Below are 24539 nucleotides of genomic sequence, written 5' to 3'. Positions count from 1 at the left end.
TTAAATCTTGGGAGAATGCTTATAGCCAAAATAGCTATAGAAAATTAATAACATATTGTCAATTTAAAACATCATTTTGTAGAGAAAATTATTTAGATATCTTGAATAATTTTGATCTGAGAAAAGCTATTACAAAATTCAGGATTTCATCTCATAGATCCAAAATTGAAACTGGAAGATATTCCAAATTAGAAGTTCATCAAAGAATTTGTGCTAAATGCGATTTAATTCAAGTGGAAGATCAATCTAATTAAAAACCGATCTCTCATCGCTCCCGTTTTCTGATATGTCGCGTGGGAGATCTAACGAAACCCGCTTTGAGGTCACATGTGAGTGAACTAGAAGTTATGAATTTATAATGATATGCAAATGAGTTGACGACCTATTTTAAAATAAGCCAATCAAAAAAGTTTATGAATTATTTCGTGACTGACGATTTCGTCGTATATAAAATGAGTTACATCATTCCCTTTACCTTATAATATACTTTCAAGATCGTGGAAGACTCAATTTCATTGGTTGAAAAAGACACACCTATGAGGTCACTCACATGTGACCTCAAAGCGGGTTTCGTTAGATCTCCCACACGACATATCAGAAAACGAGAGCGATGAGAGATCGGTTTTTAATTAGATTGGTGGAAGATGAACTTCATTTTCTTATAAAATGTCCTGCCTACTCTAAGGATAGAGATTTGTTATTTGATCTCATATTTATAGAATGTAAAAAAATTACTCATTAGATATGGTTAATAAATTTATTTGGTTATTAAACTGTGAGTCTATTTAATAATATTTTGAAACAACTTGGCTATTTCTTATCAAAATACCTGTCTTGAGTGAACATTTTTTTATATAACATTGAGATACTGCTAGCAATATTTATAATGTTTAACTTTAGTATACTGTTTTGCTGTTCTGCTTTATGGTATTTGTAATTGTAACTCTATATTGTATTTGTAATTGTAACTCTATATTGTATTTGTAATTGTAACTCTATATTGTATTTGTAATTGTAACTCTATATTGTATTTGTAGTTGTAATTCTATATTGTATTTGTAATTGTAACTCTATATTGTATTTGTAATTGTAACTCTATATTGTATTTGTAGTTGTAATTCTATATTGTATTTGTAATTGTAACTCTATATTGTATTTGTAATTGTAACTCTATATTGTCATACTATGTAAATGCACTTTGCCCCTTCAGGGTACCTCTTATGGAAATAAAAGATATTTTATTCTATTCTATTCTATACCTCGAATTTGACATCAGCGATGATATTAGTATATTAAAATCTATAACAAACGAAACGATTTCATTTTCAAAATTATAGCTTTTCTTCACTCACCTCAGCAGCATTATCATTGCCAACTTCGCCCTCGTATGGAGTGTACATTTCCGCTCAATTCATTAAATTTCATATGATATAAGTTAGACTTTGTAGAACGTCAATAGTGTCTGTGCAAAAAAATTGACGTGCCAGCGTTTTGTTAAAGAGCGCCATTGTCTTTTTTCTTGAACTTAAAGTACCAAGACCTTATAGATATATGTTAAGTGTCTACTTCACAAACAATACAAGATGGTTTGCATAGATTCTAGGTGCTGACGTTGTGTATCTTTTTGTTAACATTCCAATTTTCTCTTTATTTGTCGTGTGTTATTTAACTGTGAAGATGGACCCAGAGGTGCGATTCAGACGAAAGAGGTTTCTCTGGTGTTATTTTCACTTTATTTATCAATATCGTTAAAGTCATATGAAACCTCAAATTTAAAAAGAATGATGCGTATGTTTTTTTTTATAACAAAATGGATAGTTTCATTATTAAACTTATGTACATATACTTTTTTCTAATTTGTTCACATTTAGAAGAAGTTTACGTTTTTTTAATAGCTTACATCCGGGAAGCAATTCGCCGACATATTTTCCGTATGCAAGTGACCTTAGCGTGACCCTCTCGTAAAAACCCGGTGGCCGCAATACCCTTGGATCTGTCATTGAAATAAACTATCATCTGATGGTACATGTTATACACGTGCTCAATATCCATGCTTGTTTGTTGATTGTTTACTATAAGGTGACAATCGGTAACATATGGCGTCAAACACGACAATTATTTAGCTGCCATAGTTTTCACATCATAACAGACAGAGAGAGAAAAAATTGACGATTATACGATATGTTTGCGTAAAAATATGATAAAATCGTGCCGCACAGAAAACTAAGTTTATGATATATATGTTGTGTACAAGTTATCATTTTGTACAAATTATAATTTGTACAAAAATATTGTACAAATTATAATTTGTATTTTGACTTTGTAACAAAATTTGACCAAAATTCACTTATAACTTGTACAACAGTTTTAAATATGAATTTTGGTGAAAAATGCAATGATTCAAACGATAGAATCGTAATAGTAACTGACCACACATTAAACCTTATTAACAAAATACACCGTTTTTACACAAGGGTTGATTTTCGAAATTTTAGAGAGAAAAAAAAGTAAACAAATATGATTTTTTTCAAATTTTTAATACATAAACTGCTTTTTCTTACAAATATCATTCAATAGTACTGCTTGATTAGTTCTTTTCGTTATTTGGAGGATTTTTTTTTATTCAGAAACTTTGGAAAAACGGTTATATTTTAAATTTTGTAAAATTTGATAATTTGGATTTTGAAAAGGATCTTGAAAGATTTGTTGCCACTTATTCGTTATTTCAAAAAGTGCATGGAAACAATCAAATCTTTCTTTAAACAAGTGATGATTTATATTTGTAATTGGTACATCAAAAGATTGGATTTATTGTATAAGTTATAAGTGATTTTTTGTCCATTTTTGTACAAATTGTAATTTGTATAAGCACTTTTTGTACAAATTACAATTTGTACAAAGTCAAAATACAAATTATAATTTGTACAATATTGTTTTTGTACAAATTATAATTTGTACAAAATGATAACTTGTACACAACATATACATGCATTGGTTCAAGAATTGGATAAACATTACCAGTCACTCATTTCATGTGACTTTAAATTTCACCTGCTTTGTACTTTATCGAAGATGTTTATTTCCATTTAATTGACTCACACTGAAAAGCATTATACAATATAATACATTTAACTATATAATGTATATGTTTTTGTTGGCGTCTTTGTCAAATGACAAGGTTCTCCTATGGCACTAAATGGCCTAAAATACTACCTTTATCACAGGGAAGACCTAGCTTCTTTGGTGAGGAAATATTGTCGTGGAAAGTATTTCATTGTTGATCACTATATTGAATCTTGTGCAAAAGAGTCTGCATGACGAATTGGTTTCATAGAGTAAGACATTTTTTCATTATAAAATATTTTCCTTTGGCAATATTTTCTATAAAATATATCTCCTCACTTTCAGGTATAGAGATGTGATTTTTTTCTGAGACAAGTGATTGCGGTCATCCGATGTTCAGTACTTCAGTACTTTGATTTTTCATTATCGGATACTGAATACATCTTTTATCAAATAAAGTTCTTTTTGGTCTGCTCAACATCAAAACAACAACAGACAAATCCAAACAAATTATATGTGTTACCGTTAAGAATTAGTCCAGTTGACCACAACTGCTTGTCGACTGTCACTGGTAAGTCTGTTTGGTGTTTATAAGTTCAGAAACAAACAGTGATAGTTTCTTGTACGTATACTATAATAGGAAATATTGTATTGATTGAAGGTATTGAGTGATTCAATAAATTATGCCAGGGATTCATAACCTCTCCAAAATGAGACAATTATCAACCAAAGTTTAAATGAAGTGCATGTAAACAAATTTGCAGACTACTATACCTGTATACTACCTTCAACAATGAGAAAAACCCTTACAGTATAGTCAGCAATGAAAGGCCCCTGCATCAAAATATGAAACAATTGCATGAGCAAACAGATGGCCTTATTTTTAACAAAACAAGTTTATAACATAACAAATAACTCATCCCTAACAACAAAAAAGACATGAAGTACAGTGAAGTCCCTGGTGTCCGTGCGGCCCGTGATATCGCGCATTGGCTGATTTTGTCATCAAGTTCAACACAGTATCACAAACAAAATCGTTCTTGTTATTGTTTTAGCCTTCCGAAGGGATTAAAAAGAATAAAATTAATAAGTCCAAGATTTAATTAATAACTGCAATCCTGTGATTTGCCATATTTGGCCATTTTTCATTAAAAAAAATAGATCAGATAAAATTTGTTTTAAGTCAAACTTATATCAGATTGAAAGGATTTTTGCTCTGCATCCTTGGCAGAGTATTTGATTCAAAATCAGCTATATTTCGTAGTATAAAATCTTTCCTTTATTTAAAATAAGCTATTTTTGGAAGGCATGCGCAAAATCACCAGACATTGGAGGAAATCTCAGAAAAGGGGTTTCCCTAATTTTGGACACACATTACACAAAATCTAGAGGATAAAACCATACAAACAGAAGATTTTATGAAATAAAAGTATGTTATGAATGTGTTCACACAATATTATACAATTATTGGTTTTATCAGTTGAATGAAGTGAAGTCATAAGTCTTAGGTGCGGGGATACACCGGACTGCACCGTACTGACAGTCACTGACAGCTATCAAACCTTAGTTATCTGTCTGCCTGCCTGTCTGCCTTTAATAGCCAACAACTCTTTTAACCCAGCCTCATTCTGTATGTATGTGCCTGTCCCAAGTCAGGAGCCTGTAATTCAGTGGTTGTCGTTTGTATATGTGATACATATTTGTTTTTCCTTTATTTTTATACGACCGCAAAATTTGAAAAATTTTTCGTCGTATATTGCTATCACGTTGGCGTCGTCGTCGACGTCCGAATACTTTTAGTTTTCGCACTCTAACTTTAGTAAAAGTGAATGGAAATCTATGAAATTTTAACACAAGGTTTATGACCACAAAAGGAAGGTTGGTATTGATTTTGGGAGTTTTGGTTCCAACATTTTAGGAATTAGGGGCCAAAAAGGGCCCAAATAAGCATTTTCTTGGTTTTTGCACTATAACTTTAGTTTAAGTTAATAGAAATCTATGAAATTTTGACACAAGGTTTATGACCACAAAAGAACGGTTGGGATTGATTTTGGGAGTTTTGGTCCCAACAGAATAAGGGGCCCAAAGGGTCCAAAATTAAACTTTGTTTGATTTCATCAAAATTGAATAATTGGGGTTCTTTGATATGCCGAATCTAACTGTCATGACTGTGTATGTAGATTCTTAACTTTTGGTCCCGTTTTCAAATTGATCTACATTAAGGTCCAAAGGGTCCAAAATTAAACTTAGTTTGATTTTGACAAAAAATGAATCAGTTAGGTTCTTTGATATGCTGAATCTAAAAATGTACTTAGATTCTTGATTATTGGCCCAGTTTTCAAGTTGGTCCAAATCGGGGTCCAAAATTAAACTTTGTTTGATTTCATCAAAAATTGAATAAATGGGGTTCTTTGATATACCAAATCTAACTGTGTATGTAGATTCTTCATTTTTGGTCCTGTTTTCAAATTGGTCTACACTAAAGTCCAAAGGGTCCAAAATTAAACTTAGTCTGATTTTAACAAAAATTGAAATCTTGGGGTTCTTTGATATGCTGAATCCAAAAATGTACTTAGATTTTTTATTATGGGCCCAGTTTTCAAGTTGGTCCAAATCAGGATCTAAAGTTATTATATTAAGTATTGTGCAATAGCAAGTCTTTTCAATTGCACAGTATTGCGCAATGGCAAGAAATATCTAATTGCACAATATTGTGAAATAGCAAATTTTTTTTTAATTAGAGTTATCTTTCTTTGTCCAGAATAGTAAGCAAGAAATATCTAATTGCAAAATATTGTGCAATAGCAAGATTTTTTTTAATTGGAGTTATCTTTCTTTGTCCAGAATCAACTTAAATCTTTGTTATATACAATATACAATGTATATTCACTTTTTACTACCAACTGATAAATTAAAATAATCTTTACCATTCAGTGATAACAAGCAGTTTTTTTACATCTTAATATTTTATGATGTATTTAAATGAGTAGTTATTGTTGCAAACTCCATTAGAAATTTTAATTGAGATTAGTTTTGGAATAAGGGAAAGGGGGATGTGATTAAAAAAATTGGGTTCAATTTTTCTCATTTGAAATTTCATAAATAAAAAAGAAAATTTCTTCAAACATTTTTTTGAGAGGATTAATATTCAACAGCATAGTGAATTGCTCTAAGAGAAAACAAAAATTTTAAGTTCATTAGAACACATTCATTCTGTGTCAGAAACCTATGCTGTGTCAACTATTTAATCACAATCCAAATTTAGAGCTGAATCCAGCTTGAATGTTGTGTCCATACTTGCCCCAACCGTTCAGGGTTCAACCTCTGCGGTCGTATAAAGCTACGCCCTGCGGAGCATCTGGTTTGTACATAAATTAGGCCGTTAGTTTTCTTGTTTGAATTGATTTACATTGTCATTTTGGGGCCATTTATAGCTAACCATGTGGTATGGGCTTTGCTCATTGTTGAAGGCCGTATGGTGACCTATATTTGATAATTTCTGTGTCATTTTGGTCTCTTGTTGAGAGTTGTCCCATTGGCAATCATACCACATCTTCTTTTTTTATATAGATACGGTATTGTTTTTTTTTGGTTTTACACAGAAAGTAGTAATGTCTATAATTGCTTACATCCTCTTCATTTGAACTTTGTTAGATAGTTTTCTTATTGGCAATCATACTACATCCCCTTTATTTTTAGCTCACCTGCCCCAAAGGGCCAAGTGAGCTTTTTTCATCACTTGGCGTCAGTCGTCGTTATTTTTTTACAAAAATCTTCTCCTCTGAAACTACTGGGCCAAATTAAACCAAACTTGGCCACAATCATCATTGGGGTATCTTTTTTAAAAATGTGTCCAGTGACCTGGCCAACCAACCAAGATGGCCACCATGGCTAAAATTAGAACATGGGGTAAAATGTAGATTTTGGCTAATATCTCTGAAACCAAAGCATTTAGAGCTACTATGACATGGGGTAAAATTGCTCATTAGGGTAAGATCTATCTGCTCTGAAATTTTCAGATTAATCAGACAACCTGTTGTTGGGTTGCTGCCCCTGAATGGTGAATTTTAAGGAAATTTTGCAGTTTTTATACGACCGCAAAAATTGAAAATTTTTTGGGCGTTATTGGTATGACGTTGGCGTCGTCGTTGTCGTCGTCCGAAGACATTTGGTTTTCGCACTATTACTTTAGTTTAAGTTAATAGAAGTCTATGAAATTTAAACGCAAGGTTTATGACCATAAAAGGAAGGTTGGGATTGATTTTGGGAGTTTTGGTCCCAACAGTATAGGAATTAGGGGCCAAAAAGGGCCCAAATAAGCATTTTTTTTGGTTTTCGCACTATAACTTTAGTATAAGTAAACAGAAATCTATGAAATTTTAACATAAGGTTTATGACCACAAAATGAAGGTTGGGATAGATTTTTGGAGTTTTGGTACCAACAGTTTAGGAATTAGGGGCAAAAAAAAAGGTCCCAAATAAGCATTTTTCTTGGTTTTTGCACAATGACTTTAGTATAAGTAAATAGAAATCTATGAAATTTTAACACAAGGTTTATGACCACAAGAAGAAGGTTGGGATTGATTTTGGGAGTTTTTGTCCCAACAGTTTCGGAATTAGGGTCCAAAATTAAACTTTGTTTGATTTCATCAAAAAATGAATTATTTGGAGTTCTTTGATATGCCAAATCAAACCGTGTATTTAGATTCTTAATTTTTGCTCCTATCTTCAAATTGGTCTACATTAAGGTCCAAAGGGTCCAAAATTAAACTTAGTTTGATTTTAACAAAAATTGAATTCTTGGGGTTCTTTGATATGCTGAATCTAAACATGTACTTAGATTTTTATACGACCACAAAAATTTAAATTTTTTTGGTCGTATAATGGTATCACGTTGTCGTCTTCGTCGTCGTCCGAATACTTTTAGTTTTCGCACTCTAACTTTAGTAAAAGTGAATGGAAATCTATGACATTTTAACACAAGGTTTATGACCACAAAAGGAAGACTGGGATTGATTTTGGGAGTTTTGGTACCAACATTTTAGGAATAAGGGGCCAAAAAGGGCCCAAATAAGCATTTTCTTGGTTTTCGCACAATAACTTTAGTATAAGTAAATAGAAATCAATGAAATTTAAACACAAGGTTTATGACCACAAAAGGAAGGTTGCGATTGATTTTGGGAGTTAAGGTCGGAACAGTTTAGGAATTAGGGGCCAAAAAAAAGGTCCCAAATAAGCATTTTTCTTGGTTTTTGCACCATAACTTTAGTATAAGTAAATAGAAATCTATGAAATTTAAACACAAGGTTTATGACCATAAAAGGAAGGTTGGGATTGATTTTGGGAGTTTTGGTCCCAACAGTTTAGGAATAAGGGGCCCAAAGGGTCCAAAATTATACTTTGTTTGATTTCATCAAAAATTGAAAAATTGGGGTTCTTTGATATGCCGAATCTAACTGTGTATGTAGATTCCTAATTTTTTGTCCCGTTTTCAAATTGGTCTACATTAAGGTCCAAAGGGTCCAAAATTAAACTTAGTTTGATTTAAACAAAAATTGAATCCTTGGGGTTCTGTGATATGCTGAATCTAAAAATAGACTTATATTTTTGATTATTGCCCCAGTTTTCAAGTTGGTCCAAATCAGGGTCCAAAATTAAACTTTGTTTGATTTCATCAAAAATTGAATAATGGGGTTCTTTGATATGCCAAATCTAACTGTGTATGTAGATTCTTAATTTTTGGTCCCATTTTCAAGTTGGTCTACATTAAAGTCCAAAGGGTCCAAAATTAAACTAAGTTTAATTTTTAAAAAATGGAATTCTTGGGCTTCTTTGATAGGCTGAATCTAAACATGTACTAAGATTTTTGATTATGGGCCCAATTTTCACGTTGGTCCAAATCAGGATTCAAAATTATTATATTAAGTATTGTGCAATAGCAAGAAATTTTCAATTGCACAGTATTCAGCAATAGCAAGAAATCTTCATTTGCACAGTATTGTGCAATAGCAAGAAATTTTCAATTGCACGGTATTGTGCAATAGCAAGAAATCTTCAATTGCACAGTAGTGTGCAATAGCAAGTATTTTCAATTGCACAGTATTGTGCAATAGCAAGAAATATCTAATTGCACATTATTGCGCAATAGCAAGAAATTTTCAATTGGAGTTATCTTTCTTTGTCCAGAATAGTAGTTGAATCAATTTAAATCATTGTTTTATACAATATATACAATGTATATTCACTTTTACTACCAACTGATAAATTAAAACAATCTTTACCATTCAGTGATAACAAGCACTTTTTTTACATTTTAATATTTTATGATGTGTTTAAATGAGTAGTTATTGTTGCAAACTCCATTAGAAATTTGAATTGAGATGAGTTTTGGAATATGGGAAAGGGGAATGTGAAAAAAAATTGGGGGAGGGGGGGGGGGGGTCATTTTTTCTCATTTCAGATTTCATAAATAAAAGGAACATTTCTTCAAACATTTTTTTGAGAGGATTAATATTCAACAGCATAGTGAATTGCTCAAAGGCAAAACAAAAATTTTAAGTTCATTGGACCACATTCATTCTGTGTCAGAAACCTATGCTGTGTCAACTATTTAATCACAATCCAAATTTAGAGCTGAATCCAGCTTGAATGTTGTGTCCATACTTGCCCCAACTATTCAGGGTTCAACCTCTGCGGTCGTATAAAGCTGCACCCTGCGGAGCATCTGATTGATTATGGGCCCAGTTTTCAAGTTGGTCCAAATCAGGGTCCAAAATTAAACTTTGTTTGATTTCAACAAAAATTGAATGTGTGGGGTTCTTCAATATGCTGAATCTAACCATGTATTTAGATTTTTGTCGAGCCTGCAACTTTTGTTGCAGAAAGCTCAACATAGGGATAGTTATGCGGCGGCGGCGGTGTTAGCTAACTTCGTAAAAACTTTATATTTTAGAAGGTGGAAGTCCTGGATGCTTCATACTTTGTATATAGATGCGTCATGTTTCTGTCAGTCACATGTCCAATGTCCTTGACCTCATTTTCATGGTTCAGTGACTACTTGAAAAAAAAGTTAACATTTTTTGTAATGTTAAATTCTCTCTTATTATAAGTAATAGGATAACTATATTTGGTATGTGCGTACGTTGCAAGGTCCTCATCCCCGTCAGACAGTTTTCACTTGACCTCAACCTCATTTCATGGATCAGTGAACAAGGTTAAGTTTTGGTGGTCAAGTCCATATCTCAGATACTATAAACTATAGGTCTTGTATATTCGGTGTATGGAAGGACTGTAAGGTGTACATGTCCAACCGGCAGGTGTCATCTGACCTTGACCTCATTTTCATGGTTCAGTGGTTATTGTTAAGTTTTTGTGTTTTGGTCTGTTTTTCGTTTACTATATGCAATAGGTCTTCTATATTTGGTGTACATGTCTAGCTGGCAGGTGTCATCTGACCTTGACCTCATTTTCATGGTTCAGGGGTCAAAGTTTAATTTTTTAGTTTTGGTCTTTTTTCTAATACTATATGCAATATGTTAACTATATTTGGTGTATGGAAATATTTTATGATCTATATATTAGTTGTGCAGGTTTTATTTGACCTTGAACTCATTTTTACGGTTCATTGCTCAGTGTTAAGTTTTGATGTTTTGGTCTGTTTTTCTTAAACTATAAGAGTAGGTCAACTATATTTGTTGTATGAAAGAATTGTTAGCTGTACATGTCTTTCTGAAATGGTTCATCTGACCTTGACCTTAATTTCATGGTTTATTGGTCAATGTTTGGCTTTCTTGGTTAATGTGAAGTTTATGTGACAGTTGTAATAAAGTTTTATATTTAGGACATACTATCAATGATTAGTAAAGAAGGCGAGACATTTCAGTGTGTGCACTCTTGTTAATATTTTGGCCAGGTTATCAAATTGGTCCACATTGAGGTCTAAAGGGTCTAAAATTGAACATTATTTGATTTCATCAAAAATTGAATTCTTGGGGTTCTATGATATGCTGAATCTAACCATGTATTTAGATTTTGGATATTGGACCATAATAGGTAAATGTCCAATTTAAATTTTTAAGTTTTTAAGTTTAAGTTCTTAGACCACATTCATTCTGTGTCAGAAACCTATGTTGTGTCAACTGTTTAATCACAATCCAAATTCAGAGCTGTATCAAGCTTAAATGTTGTGTCCATACTTGCCCCAACTGTTCAGGGTTCGACCTCTGCTGTCGTATAAAGCTGCTCCCTGCGGAGCATCTGGTTGGTTATTATCTTGAATATTATTTTAGATAAAGATAAACTGTAAACAGCAATAATGTTCAGCAAAGTTAGATCTTCAAATAAGTCAACATGACCAAAATGGTCAGTTGACCTCTTAAGGAGTTATTGCCCTTTATAGTCAATTTCTAACAATTTTTTCGTAAATTTTTGTTATCTTTAAATAAAAATCTTCTCCTTTGAAACAACTGAGACAAATTTAACCAAACTTGTCCACAATCATCATTAAGGTATTTAGTTCAAAAATGTGTCGGATGACCCCGCTCGCAAACCAAAAACTGACATGGCTAAAAATAGTACATAGGGTAAAATGTAGTTTTTGGCGTCTATCTCTGAAACCAAAGCATTTAGAACAAATCTACATGGATAAAAATGGTCATTAGGTCACAATCGATCTGCCCTGAAATGTTCAAATGAATCAGACAACCCGATGTTGGGTTGCTACCTCTGAATTGGTACTTTTTGGGAAATTTATTATCTTCAACATTATTATAGATAGAGATAAACCGAAAACAGCAATAATGTACAGCAAAGTAAGACCTACATATAAGTCAACATGAGCAAAATGGTCAATTGACCCATTAAGGAGTTATTGCCCTTTATACATGTAGTCAATTTTTTACAATTTTCATAAATTTTGGTAAATTTTTACAAAATATTTTCCTCTGTAACTACTTGGCAAAGTGCATTAAAGATAGAGATAATTGTTAGTAGCAAGAATGTTCAGTAAAGTAAGATCTACAAACACATCACCACCACCAAAACATAATTTTGTCATGAATCCATCTGTGTCCTTTGTTAAATATGCACATAGACCAAGGTGAGTGACACAGGCTCTTTAGAGCCTCTAGTTATTTCCCCATGGGATGTTAAGACGAAGTCAAAGGGGACTATCGAAACCACATTTATTATTTTCTTATTTGATCAGTTGATGTCTTATCTGTGGTAAAATGAATATGTCAGTAATTCACTTTTCTTATTTATATACAATTTTTGTCATTGTTTGTTGCCATGTTAACTTGTTAAATGAAATTTGGCTATTTTCTTGGCAGCAAAATCAGATATCTTCAAGAGAAGCTTCAAACAACAAAAATGGTCAGTTAGACAAGATCTACAAATAAAAATGTAGTTCTATATGGTTAAAATCATTAAAACTTTGACTCCTTACATGAATTATTGCTCTTTAAATAATGATATTTTTTACCAATTTTTGGCATTCTTGGAGAAAACTAGACTCGTAGAGTGAACCTGAAAACAACCTAAATAATCAACTAGAAAAGATATACAAATAAATTTAATGATCAAAATCATCAGTCAAATTGTTATATGAATAATTTGACAATTTTTTCCTGAAGATTAAGTTAAGTTTTATGAGTTAAGGACTTATGTAAGCATCCATTTTCAGTATGTTTTTTTCTCATTGTTGAGGGTGACTTATAGTCCACTTCATTTGGACTCTGTTGGATAGTTTGTCTTGTGTGGCAATTCTGAGGTGGCAATGATGCCACATCATTGTTCCCAGTATTTTGTATTCATTGCATCAATGCATATGATCATATGTATCTAAATGTATATTATAATAATTTGAGTTTGACTAAGTTTTGCTCTGTTGAAAATTCCACTCTATTTATTTCCTTTTAAATACACAATTTAATTATTTTGTACAATAATATAACATACCCATGTGACACAAATTGATTCACGTCTGACTTGAAATAAGTGAAAAATGAGGTCAGGTTGAAAGAAGGTGAAAATTAAGTAGCTGAACTACATCTTTCAAATGTGCCCAGTTTGACAATTTATGTCAATATTGCAAATAGTTATTGATACCATTATACATGTAATAAAGCTAATTGAAGATTTTTTTAATCAGATTTACACATTATATTAGCAGAAAAAGAACATTTGATGGCCTTGGTAATAAAATTCATCAAATGTCTTTTGTTAACTTAAACCTTTAAAGGTCAATGGAAAACCCAGATTTCTATATTTGTTCATTATTACCGAGAAAGTGATATTGAATGTATATCATAATAAGTATTTTAATATGTTGTAAATCAAAGTCCATGGGTGTACATGTATATGGAAGGAAATGAGTAGGAACAGCTGATGATGGCTTCCTTGAAAATAAGTTGGGGAATTAAAACATGCAAATATTGTGAACTAGTTTTACATGTAAGTAAAGTATTACCCATATTACTTTGTCTTATGAATAAAAGATATATATATATATATATAAACATATGAAATTGTAAAACTGTTGCATGCACATATGAATACATGCATGAGTGTCTGTAATAGATGTAAATGTATAAACCTTCTTGTAGGTCAAAGTCCATTATTGGTTGCATTACACTATTTATTGAATTCTTTTATCATCAAGCATTTTTTATAAATAGGAGTGCCTGTATTTATTTAAATGTGTAAATATCTCACATTCTTTAACAAAGTATTTAGATTTGTATTGTTACAAAGTTATATCCATTGATAGTTCTTTTAACGTTGAATAAAAAAAGATTTATTTTTCAAATCATTAGAATATTAGATTCATCATGTTCATGGACATAGTTATTGTCTTTTGATTTTCCTTGTCTACTCTACAAATATGGGACTTTCGGGAGAGATCTGTTTGCACCAAAAATGCTTCTTTTTGCGCCACAACTTTTTTTCTTTAATGCTATGTTTGCGCCACATGTTTTAAAATTACATGGTATCATTTGCGCCAAAAACAAAACATACGATTGCGCCAATTAGAAGACAAATTACTTCCCTACTCCTTTATTCGGACTTGGAACCGGCAGTTTACACTGCAAATGTCTCCTTTTCTGAAACATATATTTTTGTAACTGCTGCTGCATGGGTACTTCCCAATTTAATGTGTGTTGTAGCTTGTAACTTCACTTTATTGTCCAAAAACACAAATATTGAAGGTTGAAATGCATAAAACAGTATGGTACATAATAATTCTTATAATAATAGAGCCCATACGCATGGTGGGAACAAAGAACTGTGTCATCAACATATGTGGCTAAAACATAATCAGCAAAAGCTTTTATTTTCTTCTCCATTGGTATATCTTTATTAAATATTCAGCAAAGCAATATATTTTATTCTCTCTCTGTACATTGACTGTCTAGTGCATTTTAAGTCATTTCTCTGCAGATGCTCATCTTCATGGTGAAATATCTCCGAACATATGATACTTTTTAAGCCAAAAATAAGATAAATATATATTAATTATTATTATATATGATAGATATGTGTACAGGTAAATTGGCGCAAATGAGTTTCGAATATTGGCGCAATTGATACATTTGGAAAAAAAAAATTGGCGCAAATGATACATCTGATAAACAGTAATTGGCGCAAAAGGTCTGCTGCCACAAATTTATAGTCTCTAGTGTGGATTTATAACTTTCAATTTTTTTCATACACCCTCCTAATATATGACTTTATGTTTTATACACAAAATAAAAAAGAGGGGGGTGAAATGACATCTTAACAAAATTTAGGTGATGAATTTTAAGTTAAAGTATACGTAGCTATTTGTGTAAGTTGTTAGGTTATAAGTTATAATGTCTGAAGCTGTCACATTGAATTGTAGACCCTAAAAATGTAACATAAAATTGTCCATGTTTTGAGTTAGAGCTGGCAGACTTTTAAAAAAAGTTGATATAATTTGTCCCAAAATTAGTGCACTTCACTGTAAAAAAAAATTAGATAGTGAAGTTTGGAGGAGATATTGAGTGAAGTTTGGATAGGATATTGAGTGACGTTTGGAGAGGATATTGGGTGAAGTTTGGAGAAGATAAGTTTGGAGAGGATATTGAGTGAAGTTTGGAGAGGATACAAGGTGCAATAATGTTTTGATAGGATATTGGGTGTAATGAAGTTTGTAGAAGATATACATGTATCATATAGTGGGTTAAGTAATGTTTGATTATCCACCCATTCATCCATGATCTATACATTATTAATTTTTATGAGTGTATGATGTAAGTGTACTGTGAACATGTCGATGCTCATCAATGTATGGTTTTCATCAATACACTATTTGAATTTTATAAAAGTTTTCTGTATCTTAACTGTCCTTCAATTGAGTATGATATACCTTTTAACACGACTGAACATTGTGCAAAATTATATGAATGTTAGGCTAAAACAAACTTTAATATATCTCAAATGTTTTTAATGACAGTTATATAATGATGTCTATTGCCAGATATTTATGATGATGTTATAGAATTTTATTTCATTTTTATGCTCTTGAGAGAGTTTAAATGATTCATTATCTGGTGAAAAATTCAATATCAAAATGGTTAAAAAATAATACACTGATGGGATTTATATAGATTTACTTTTTATTAATTCCACAATTATGACTGTGGCTTCAGATCTTTCGTGATCAATGTCTTTACTGATTAAACTTGCATGTAGTATATGTCTAAGGATGTGATAACCCACATCAGGTGACGTCAGCATCCGTAAACACGTGTGTTGACATACATAACAGCAAAAAATTGAACAATAACAAATAAATCTTAAGATCTTATAAAACATAAGAGATTGTGGTGCAGTCATCAACCATCTTGTGAGAAGATTTAATAAATCGGTCAATAGTGAAAATATAAAAGGAATTATATATAATATAATAAAAAATTGAAGTATTTAACAGTTTGTAAGGTACTTGGCATATACTTAATTTTTCTTTACGTGTGGTAAGTTTTTAAATGTAAGTGTTTTTGTAAACTAAGTCAGTCATCTGAACTTTCAAATAACATGAAAGTTGTTAAAATAGATGTAGAATACGTATTCATTTATTCTGTAGAACAATAAAATATCATGCTTTTATAATATTGTTATCAAACTGATAAATAATACCAATAACTCTATGGGCTGCTTGTTGAAGGAGGACTTTATGAAACAGAATTAATTGATGGAAAGGAATGGAATCATATAAAACTTGATTGAATTTAAACAATTATAACTGTGATTTTACAATTTAAAAGTTTATTATAGATTCATTGAATGAAGCAGAGTTTTTTCTGATTCTTTTTACAATAAATGAGTTTGGCTTTGCTTTTTTTAGAAATTGTCAAATTGATATAATTACATACATATAACTGAATGTCCTAGTAAGAGATAAGATAGCTGACTTCTGTAGTTAGTTTTATCTTAGATAGCTTGCGTTAAGGATGTTTATTTCGGTGGGATAGGATTCAACTGTACTGGAAATATTCAGGTTTACCCCTCATCCATTTATTATTTAGATGATGAACAAATCTCACACATGGAACAAAATCATTAAATATGGTAAGAATTTATTTTTTGTTCTGTATATTTCTGTTGGTTTTTTTTCTTTCTTTCTCATATGTGCAAAATAAAAGATATCTGAGACCACTATTGTTATAGTAACACATGTATATTTATATGGTTACTGTTATGTTGAACAGTTGTTATATACAAAAAAGTTTGGGAAAATTTTGAAATAGGAGCTGGCCATTAAATCCTGAAATTTTATTTATCCTATTCCAACGAAATAAACAAGAAAACTGATACTCTTGATTTAAATACAACAACAAATTATTGTCACAAAGGCGGCTTTACACTGTCTCAGATATAAATATCCTGTGTTTACATTTTGTTTGTTCTCAAAGCATGGATACAATATATAAATAGATTTTTTTTCTAGGAAAAAAGTATATATAGATATATATATACTGATGTACAATGTGTAAACGTGTATGATTTTTTAATTTCCAGGTTGACTACCAGTAAAAATGTGATTGAGATATTTGAATGATGGGTTCTACACCCTTTGATACTTATAGAACTATAAAACAAAGGCTAGAAGAAGAGCCGGAGCATATTGTATGGACATTGCCTCGGAAAGTTTGTATTCTAAAGGTGACAGGAAAATTAGGCATCAAAGTAAAAGTATATGAGGTATATATTATTATATATAATTTGTAATCTGAATAAAAAAAATATTGGGGTGATACCAGTGGTGGATCCAGGGGGGGGGGGTCTCGGGGTTAGAACCCTTTTTTTTGGACGATCAATGCATTTGAATTGGGACATGTAGTTGGAACCCCCATTTGTCCTGGGTTAGGAAACCCCCCTTTTTTAAATGGATGGATCCACCCCTGGATACCGTTTCTTTTCAACATTTAAAAATGTGAGGAATCAGACAATCTTTACAGGTTCAAATAGATATAGGAAGATGTACATGTGTAATGAGTGCCAATGAGACAACTCAAGTCTCAATTTATAAAAGTAAACCATTATAGATCAAGGTACGGTCTTCAACAAGGGCCTTGCTTAATTGCATCTTTATTCATAGAGGGAGCAAAATTTAGATATGTGTAAGTACAATGTATTGTCATAATCATTTGATTAAAAAAAAACTTCCAACCTGTAACTGTACTTTTAAAGAAGTTGATCAAGTATTAGGAAGACACATTAACCATCATTTACTCATTTGGTGAGTAAAATACTGCATCATCAGAGTCATTTACCCACTGTTTTCTTGTTTGGTTAATAAGATACTTCATCATCACGGACATTTGCCCGCCCTATTCTCAACATTTTTTTTGTAGTTAAATTCTTAAAGAATGTCTTCAGAAATAGAAATAGACCTGAAGCTCCTGAAATCTAGCTGAATCACTGTTGACGGCAATCATTCAACTGGATGGATAATTATTTCATACTTCTATGTAAACTACATGTTTCAATGATTTCAAGATTTAAGTTATCGAATAGGATTTATAAATTTGTTAAAAATCCATTGAGTTAATTAAGTTTGTACCAGTTTTTCACCTGTAATTTAGTATGATAAAACTCTGTAAATCTTATATAGACCTACTAGTATATTTTTATTTACCAAATTAGGGCCCCAGGAGGGCATATGATACAGACAATATTATTATAAAGTTTAACAATAACATATGCAATACACACACAGTAAAAGATATGTAACAAGTGTTATAAAAATAATAAAATAAAATAATATAACACAGAAAATACACTCAACAAAATAGTAGCAATGTATTATTATTCAATGAATACTATGTTGAAAATGACTCAAGTGCACCCGGTAAGTGTATCTTTACTTTGAGAAGACAAACATGAGGCATTAGTAGTTTGTGCGGAGAAATGTCAATATATAAAAAAAAAAAAAAAAAAATATTACTCTAGTTCCTTACATGTATATTAAAATTGTAAAAATGGATATCTATACCAAGCATACAGTCAAGAAATACATGTAATATTTCCGTAGGTGTTAAATATTTGAGTATCAGTGCTACTGAATAAGGAAGCTTGCTACAAAAAACATTTATGTGTCATTGTATGTCTAATAGGACAAGAGCCGGTAATCTTAGAGGCAAAAATATCTGATAACAAAAGTAGAAAGTTATTAACATGTAATCTTGATGTTTAAGGTATCTAGATCCTATAGAATAAGTATTATACCACATATAAATTGAAATGCTTGTCAACAATTTAAGTGCTGCTGGAGATTCAATGTAAGATGCTAAGAGGAATTGGGATGTTGAAGAGCATTTTAACACTTTTAAAGTTTCATAAATTACTTTGGCATGTGTCATTTATCCAGTACTTCAAGTTTCATTTGATTATTTTTCTTGGCTCATTTAACCCATCCCATTATTTTCCCCCACATACTGTGGATTCATTGTTATTCGTGGGATAGCAATATTCATAGATTTGTTGGTAAAGCTGAACCACAAATTCATCTGTTTAACGAAATACAAATCTTACTTAAAATTTGATTTGTGTCAAGATTCAGATCTTAGCATATACATTGACATGGTAGAAGAATGAGTTTTAGTCTGTTTATTGTCTTATGAGGAAGGTTCACACTAGATTTAAAGATGACCTACATTTTGTACATGATTTGTTTGAGTTAAAATTTGTTTTTAAGTTCCTGATTTAAGTAATAATTTTTTTTCCTTGATAAATGATCTTTTGTCAGTTGATAGGTCATGTTAAGAGATGAAGGTCCACAAATAGCACAATAAAATAATTTTAAGTGACCTTGAATTGTTCTTAGGCATGATTATTTAATTATGTGTTGTTTTAAGATCTTTTAAAGCCCAGCTACAATTGATATAGGAAAGATGTTTGTCATCATGCTTAGTGACAAAAGTCCTTATAAAAGTTAGATGAACTTGACCTTCATCATGTAGTAACAACTATCAGTAACAGTAATTGAGAGGGATTCTAAGTGATCTTATTGGTGGCTTCATTTCTTAATTTTAATTTTGAATTGCAACTGCACATGAACTTGTCACTATCTTTGAATGAAAAAATAAATGAATTCTCTCATATCAGTTTATGGACTTTTTCTTATACCCTCATTGACAATGAATGTTCGTTTTGAATATATTTTTATACACATTCAAAATAACTAATATTATTACTACCAGTTATCATATTGATCTAAGTTAATCATATTAAGTCCACCCGGTGATGAATACATGCTTTGAAGAATAATTTAATTACATTTTACCAACAGAACTCTAAAATCAAATATTTAATAATATTAATAAACCTGATTTGATAATGAATAATGTAAATATTTCTTATAAACAGTGTTTTATATTTTAAGTACTAAGCCATGTTTGTCTGATTTGCGATTTTCTACTTAATATTTGATATTTTATTTTGATGTAATGAACTTAAATCTATATACACTGGCTAATATTTAAACTCCATTATCTTAAGATTTAAATTGTGTTTATAGACATTGTTCCCTTCCCATTAAATTCTAAGGAATTTTCGTGGGTAGAGTGTATTGAACCTTACGTACATATAACATTTACACAAGTTTATTGAAGCAGACACATGGTATTCAGTTAGTTTTTCAGATTAAAAATCTTATGTAGTGATGTAATTTGATACCAGTACACAAATATAATTAATTAGGTATCTGATACTTATGGACAAGAACTAACGTTTCTTACTCATGTAGGTAGCAAAATTACAGTAAGTTCTTTTTCATATAAAATATAAACATGTCTATGAAGAATTTCCTAGTTTCATTTCTACTAGAAGATTATTTTGATTAGATCATTGAAGATTAAGACTTAGAAATAACTATGAAGTTTAAATAAAATAATGCAGTTATGGTACCATTGCAAATATCAGAAGTTTTCCTCTTTCAAAATGTTGAAATACAAGCTGATTATATTCAAATTGAAAATATTCAGTTACTGTCTGTGAATGTTTTTTTTTCTCATTTCATTTCTCACTTGATCAGATGCAAAAACAGGGTTTTAACTTTTCTGTTTATTGGGGTTAGGGAGCTTTATATATGGTTTTAAGGGGGAACTTGACAGCATTTGGAGTGGGACATGTAAAAAGTTCATACATTAACCATATATATAAAGCTCCATAAAAGGGTTGGGGGCTGACCCTCCCCTTAATCCATTTACTTAATATGAACAATAATGTCTTGTAAGAGCTGTCACACTGGACCCCCCTCCCTCTCGCAACCCCGCACCCACCCCATTACAGAAAAGTAAGACAAATCAACACTAAGGTCAAAATGTAGGACAGGGATGCATTTTCATTGTTATAATGTAAAATATAGACGAATAATGTGTGAATTATTAATCAGTTTGTAATACATCCGTTTACAGAAGGTACTTTATTTTAATTATTAAAATATTAGTTTTTAAATCCATAGTTATGTTTTTTTCACTTATTTTATCTGATACCAGCGAACAATAGGGAATCAATACATGTAGATTTACAATATTTAATCTTAATAAAACTCTTGATCATGCCTTTGTTTTCTAAATTTTTAATCAATGGTTATATTGGTAGGTTCTGTCAACAATTGAAATATGTCTGTATTATCAGACTTCTGTGTAGATGGATAAAATACATATATGTGATTACATAAAATGGCATTTCAGAAGATTTATACATAATAGGAAGAAAAAGTACACTTTAGTTGTAGATCTTTCATGAATACAAGAAATACTACTTATAAACAGAGTAATGGATGTATATAACTGATAGTGATATCTCAAATTGAATATTTATAATATATATTGTTTTATTTTCCAGAGTAAAACATGTGATAAGACCTATGCAATTGTGACAAGGGTAAAGGAGGAATGTCGGTTGTTACAGGGACACAATTTAGTGGAGTATGAACGAATTATTTCCATAAACAACACCAATATTGAGACATATACAGAAGACTGTGTTTTACACCTGTTACAAACTCATCAACTTGATGTAGAACTTCTTGTGTGTCGTTTAGACTTGAAAAGGGACCGTGACTCATCTGGATCTTATACGAGTGAAATGTCTGGTCGGCCTTCAATAAAGATCAAACAAGTCAAACCTGAAGAAAGTACGGAAACAAACCAAATCATTTCTGCCGAATTGTTACCCGATTCACTTGTTCCAGGACATTTTTTAGATGATAGAAATATTTCTGTACCCGTTATTAATTCTCCTAGTGAGATGATGTACAACCCAGACCGATGTACCTGTAATTCTCTAGATTCCACCAGGAAACCAAAACCAAATATTAACCCACAGGGTAATACAGAAATCTACATAAAATATCCCCACTGTGTCAAGTGGTCATCAACTAAAACAATAACTCTGGATAGAGGCAGCAGGCAGAATTTTGGATTCAAGTACAAGATTAAACAGTGTACTTATGTAAGTTTACAGAAAACTAGTTCTTGTCCACTTTTATATTGCTTAAGATTATGGTGCTGATGCATAGACTTAACATGCTTTATGGTCATTTTATGATGGCTATTCTATCTGCATAGATGCCTTGTTCTTTGAATTTTAAAACATAAATTTCTAGGCTTATAAATTTTGACAAATTCTGTCAAATATTTTAATAAATATCTCATGCTCAAAAATAAAAAATATGTTTTTCTATTTATTTAAGTCTGCATGTTAGGTATAGGTTCATATATATCAGTATATTGCATTTGTGTATATTTAAGTGCCACTTTAAACTATGACCTAATTATTACAGCTATCTGACACTTATAGATAATTTATCACATATCACAAGTTCAAAATTTTCCCACTACTATTACATGTAGTACTATCAGGGTCATATCCAGCCATTTATAAAAGGAGGGGGGAGGGGGTTCCAACCAAGGAGTAAGGGAGGTTCAAACTATATGTCCCCATTCAAATACATTGATCGTCCCAAAAAAGGGGGGCAACCCCCGGAAACCCCCCTGGATCCGCCACTGACTATAGACATAGTTTGTACATAATACTTTTATAAATAACAATAATATATCAAAACACTGGTTGCCACATGCTAGATACAGTCTGTGACAGTCATTTAGATCATGTTATTTCAAAGGAATGACTTTGTGATACTTTCTTTGCCTTGTTTGGAATTGAGATAATTTAGGCTGTTCTCTTTGACATGTTCGGGTATTAAGGTCAACTTTTCTTGGTGTGATATTATATTGACAGAAAATAAATGTCATCCGTTTGAATAGTAAAATATGTTTATTATATTGCTAAGGATGTTGTACTTGAAATAGTCAATCCGATGTTAACCTTATCAATCCTAAAATCCTATGTGTTGTGATTTATTTCATCAATATTCACTGTAAATATTGTTTCATTGGATAGTTTCTAAGTGAAAATTCCCTTTATCATGACTTTTATATCTAAAACTACAGTTTATTGAAAAACTTGCAGATTTAATTAAAAATTGGATCCAACATTTAACATAGAAACTCTGTAAAATTGTAATATTATTGATTAATATATGTAGCATGCCTATTTTGTTTGTCAGTTTCAAATACAAGGTATATATTGAATGCAATAGAAAGATAACTAATTGCAGTTACTTCAATGGGGGTTCTTGAAGATTATGTAGATATTTTTTTCTCCTGAAATAAATCTAAAAAAAGGATAATCTTAATTTGCCAAATAAGCAATATCCTGTCTAGTATTATTAAAAAGGGTTTGTTGTCATGCATTTAAATAGTTATTTTATATTTATTATCTATAAAAAAAAGGGCACTAAGTTTTCTGGTTATCTGTTCTTTTATCGTTCTAACAATCCAATATCAAGTTAATGTTTTGGTTGATTTTTGACACATCAATTTGAAACACTAAAAAGCCTGACGGCTGTATGATAAAAGAACATATGTTCATTGTAATGTGAACTTTTAAGAGATATACCTTATTAAGGTTTTGACCTAGATTTCACAGTTCACTAAACATTGAAATGTGATAATGTAAATGATTCTGATTTTGGAAGGGTGTACAAAATGTGGTTTTAATCCAACGCAATCATAGGTTTGAATGTTTGTTTTCAATTTAGACTTGTTTACATTTATTTCGTTTGGGCTTGTATTATATTTTTCCTCCGGTTTATATAATCTGTTCATCCTATTTTGACTCTTTAAAATTCAAGAGTCTATCCTAAATTGAGGTAAATTAAATGGCTTTCCAAATACTTTTTGATCCCTAACATCACTGAAGAGACATTAATTGTTGAAATCTAGATATGGTGTAAAAATATAACCACCTCATGTTGTGGTTACCGGTAACCATCTTTGCTGCTAGTTTATTGTTTTCTGCTTGGTATAAATTGATATAGAGATCCATTTTTTTACACCTTGTGATCAATTTATTTGGCAATCGTCAATGGCAGTCAGCAGGGTTTAAGAACATCAGTTGCTTGACCAGCTAGTCAAATGCGTTTTGTTAAAATATATTTTTTTGAATGTTGGTTTGAACGTTGTTTTCAATTTAGACTTGTATATATATATATATATATCATACTAGTAGGCAAGTCAATTATCATATATATGTATGCATGTAATATATATGATAATTGACTGTATAATATTAATAGTTGTAAACACATTAATATTCCATTTTTATTTTTGAACAAATTACTTTTATGAATCCATGTACTAGTATTTATATATTATTATGAGATGCAACTTTTTCTCTCTTGAATTACTATACAAAATATTGAAATATATCTATTATCTTTTTAGCGACAAGATGATTGGTATACACTTGTTGTAGAAGTGAAGGATACCCCTGCAGAAGGCAAGCTGATGATTGGCGATTACATCAGATCTATAAATGGCCAGGCTTTGACAACACCACATGAGGTTTGCTCTTTTTTTTGGACACTTTTGATAGTTCATTGC

At 31.1% G+C, this 24539-nt stretch overlaps 1 protein-coding gene across 5 annotated transcripts in view; it reads left to right on the top strand.

Moving 5' to 3' along the window:
- Nucleotides 1–3518: 3518 nt before the first annotated feature.
- LOC139496410 (uncharacterized) overlaps nt 3519–24539 on the top strand; it is a 35784-nt gene continuing 14763 nt past the window's right edge. Inside the window, exons 1-5 of one of the 5 annotated variants that reach the window (XM_071285010.1) lie at nt 3537–3634; nt 13404–13515; nt 17104–17286; nt 21436–22044; nt 24381–24500. In XM_071285010.1, coding sequence (XP_071141111.1) covers nt 17140–17286; nt 21436–22044; nt 24381–24500 — 876 coding nt within the window. In that variant the 5' untranslated portion in view covers nt 3537–3634; nt 13404–13515; nt 17104–17139. Of the gene's footprint in view, nt 3635–13403; nt 13516–15839; nt 16059–16096; nt 16654–17103; nt 17287–20196; nt 20347–21435; nt 22045–24380; nt 24501–24539 lie in introns of those variants that run through there. The other 4 variants (XM_071285017.1, XM_071285004.1, XM_071285026.1 and 1 more) reach the window with 4 other exon arrangements.

The sequence above is a fragment of the Mytilus edulis genome, chromosome 1 (assembly GCF_963676685.1).
Source record: "Mytilus edulis chromosome 1, xbMytEdul2.2, whole genome shotgun sequence".
NCBI classification, from domain to species: Eukaryota; Metazoa; Mollusca; class Bivalvia; order Mytilida; family Mytilidae; genus Mytilus; species Mytilus edulis.
Note: the sequence above shows the minus strand (reverse complement) of the source record. Positions and strands in the feature narration are given on the sequence as shown.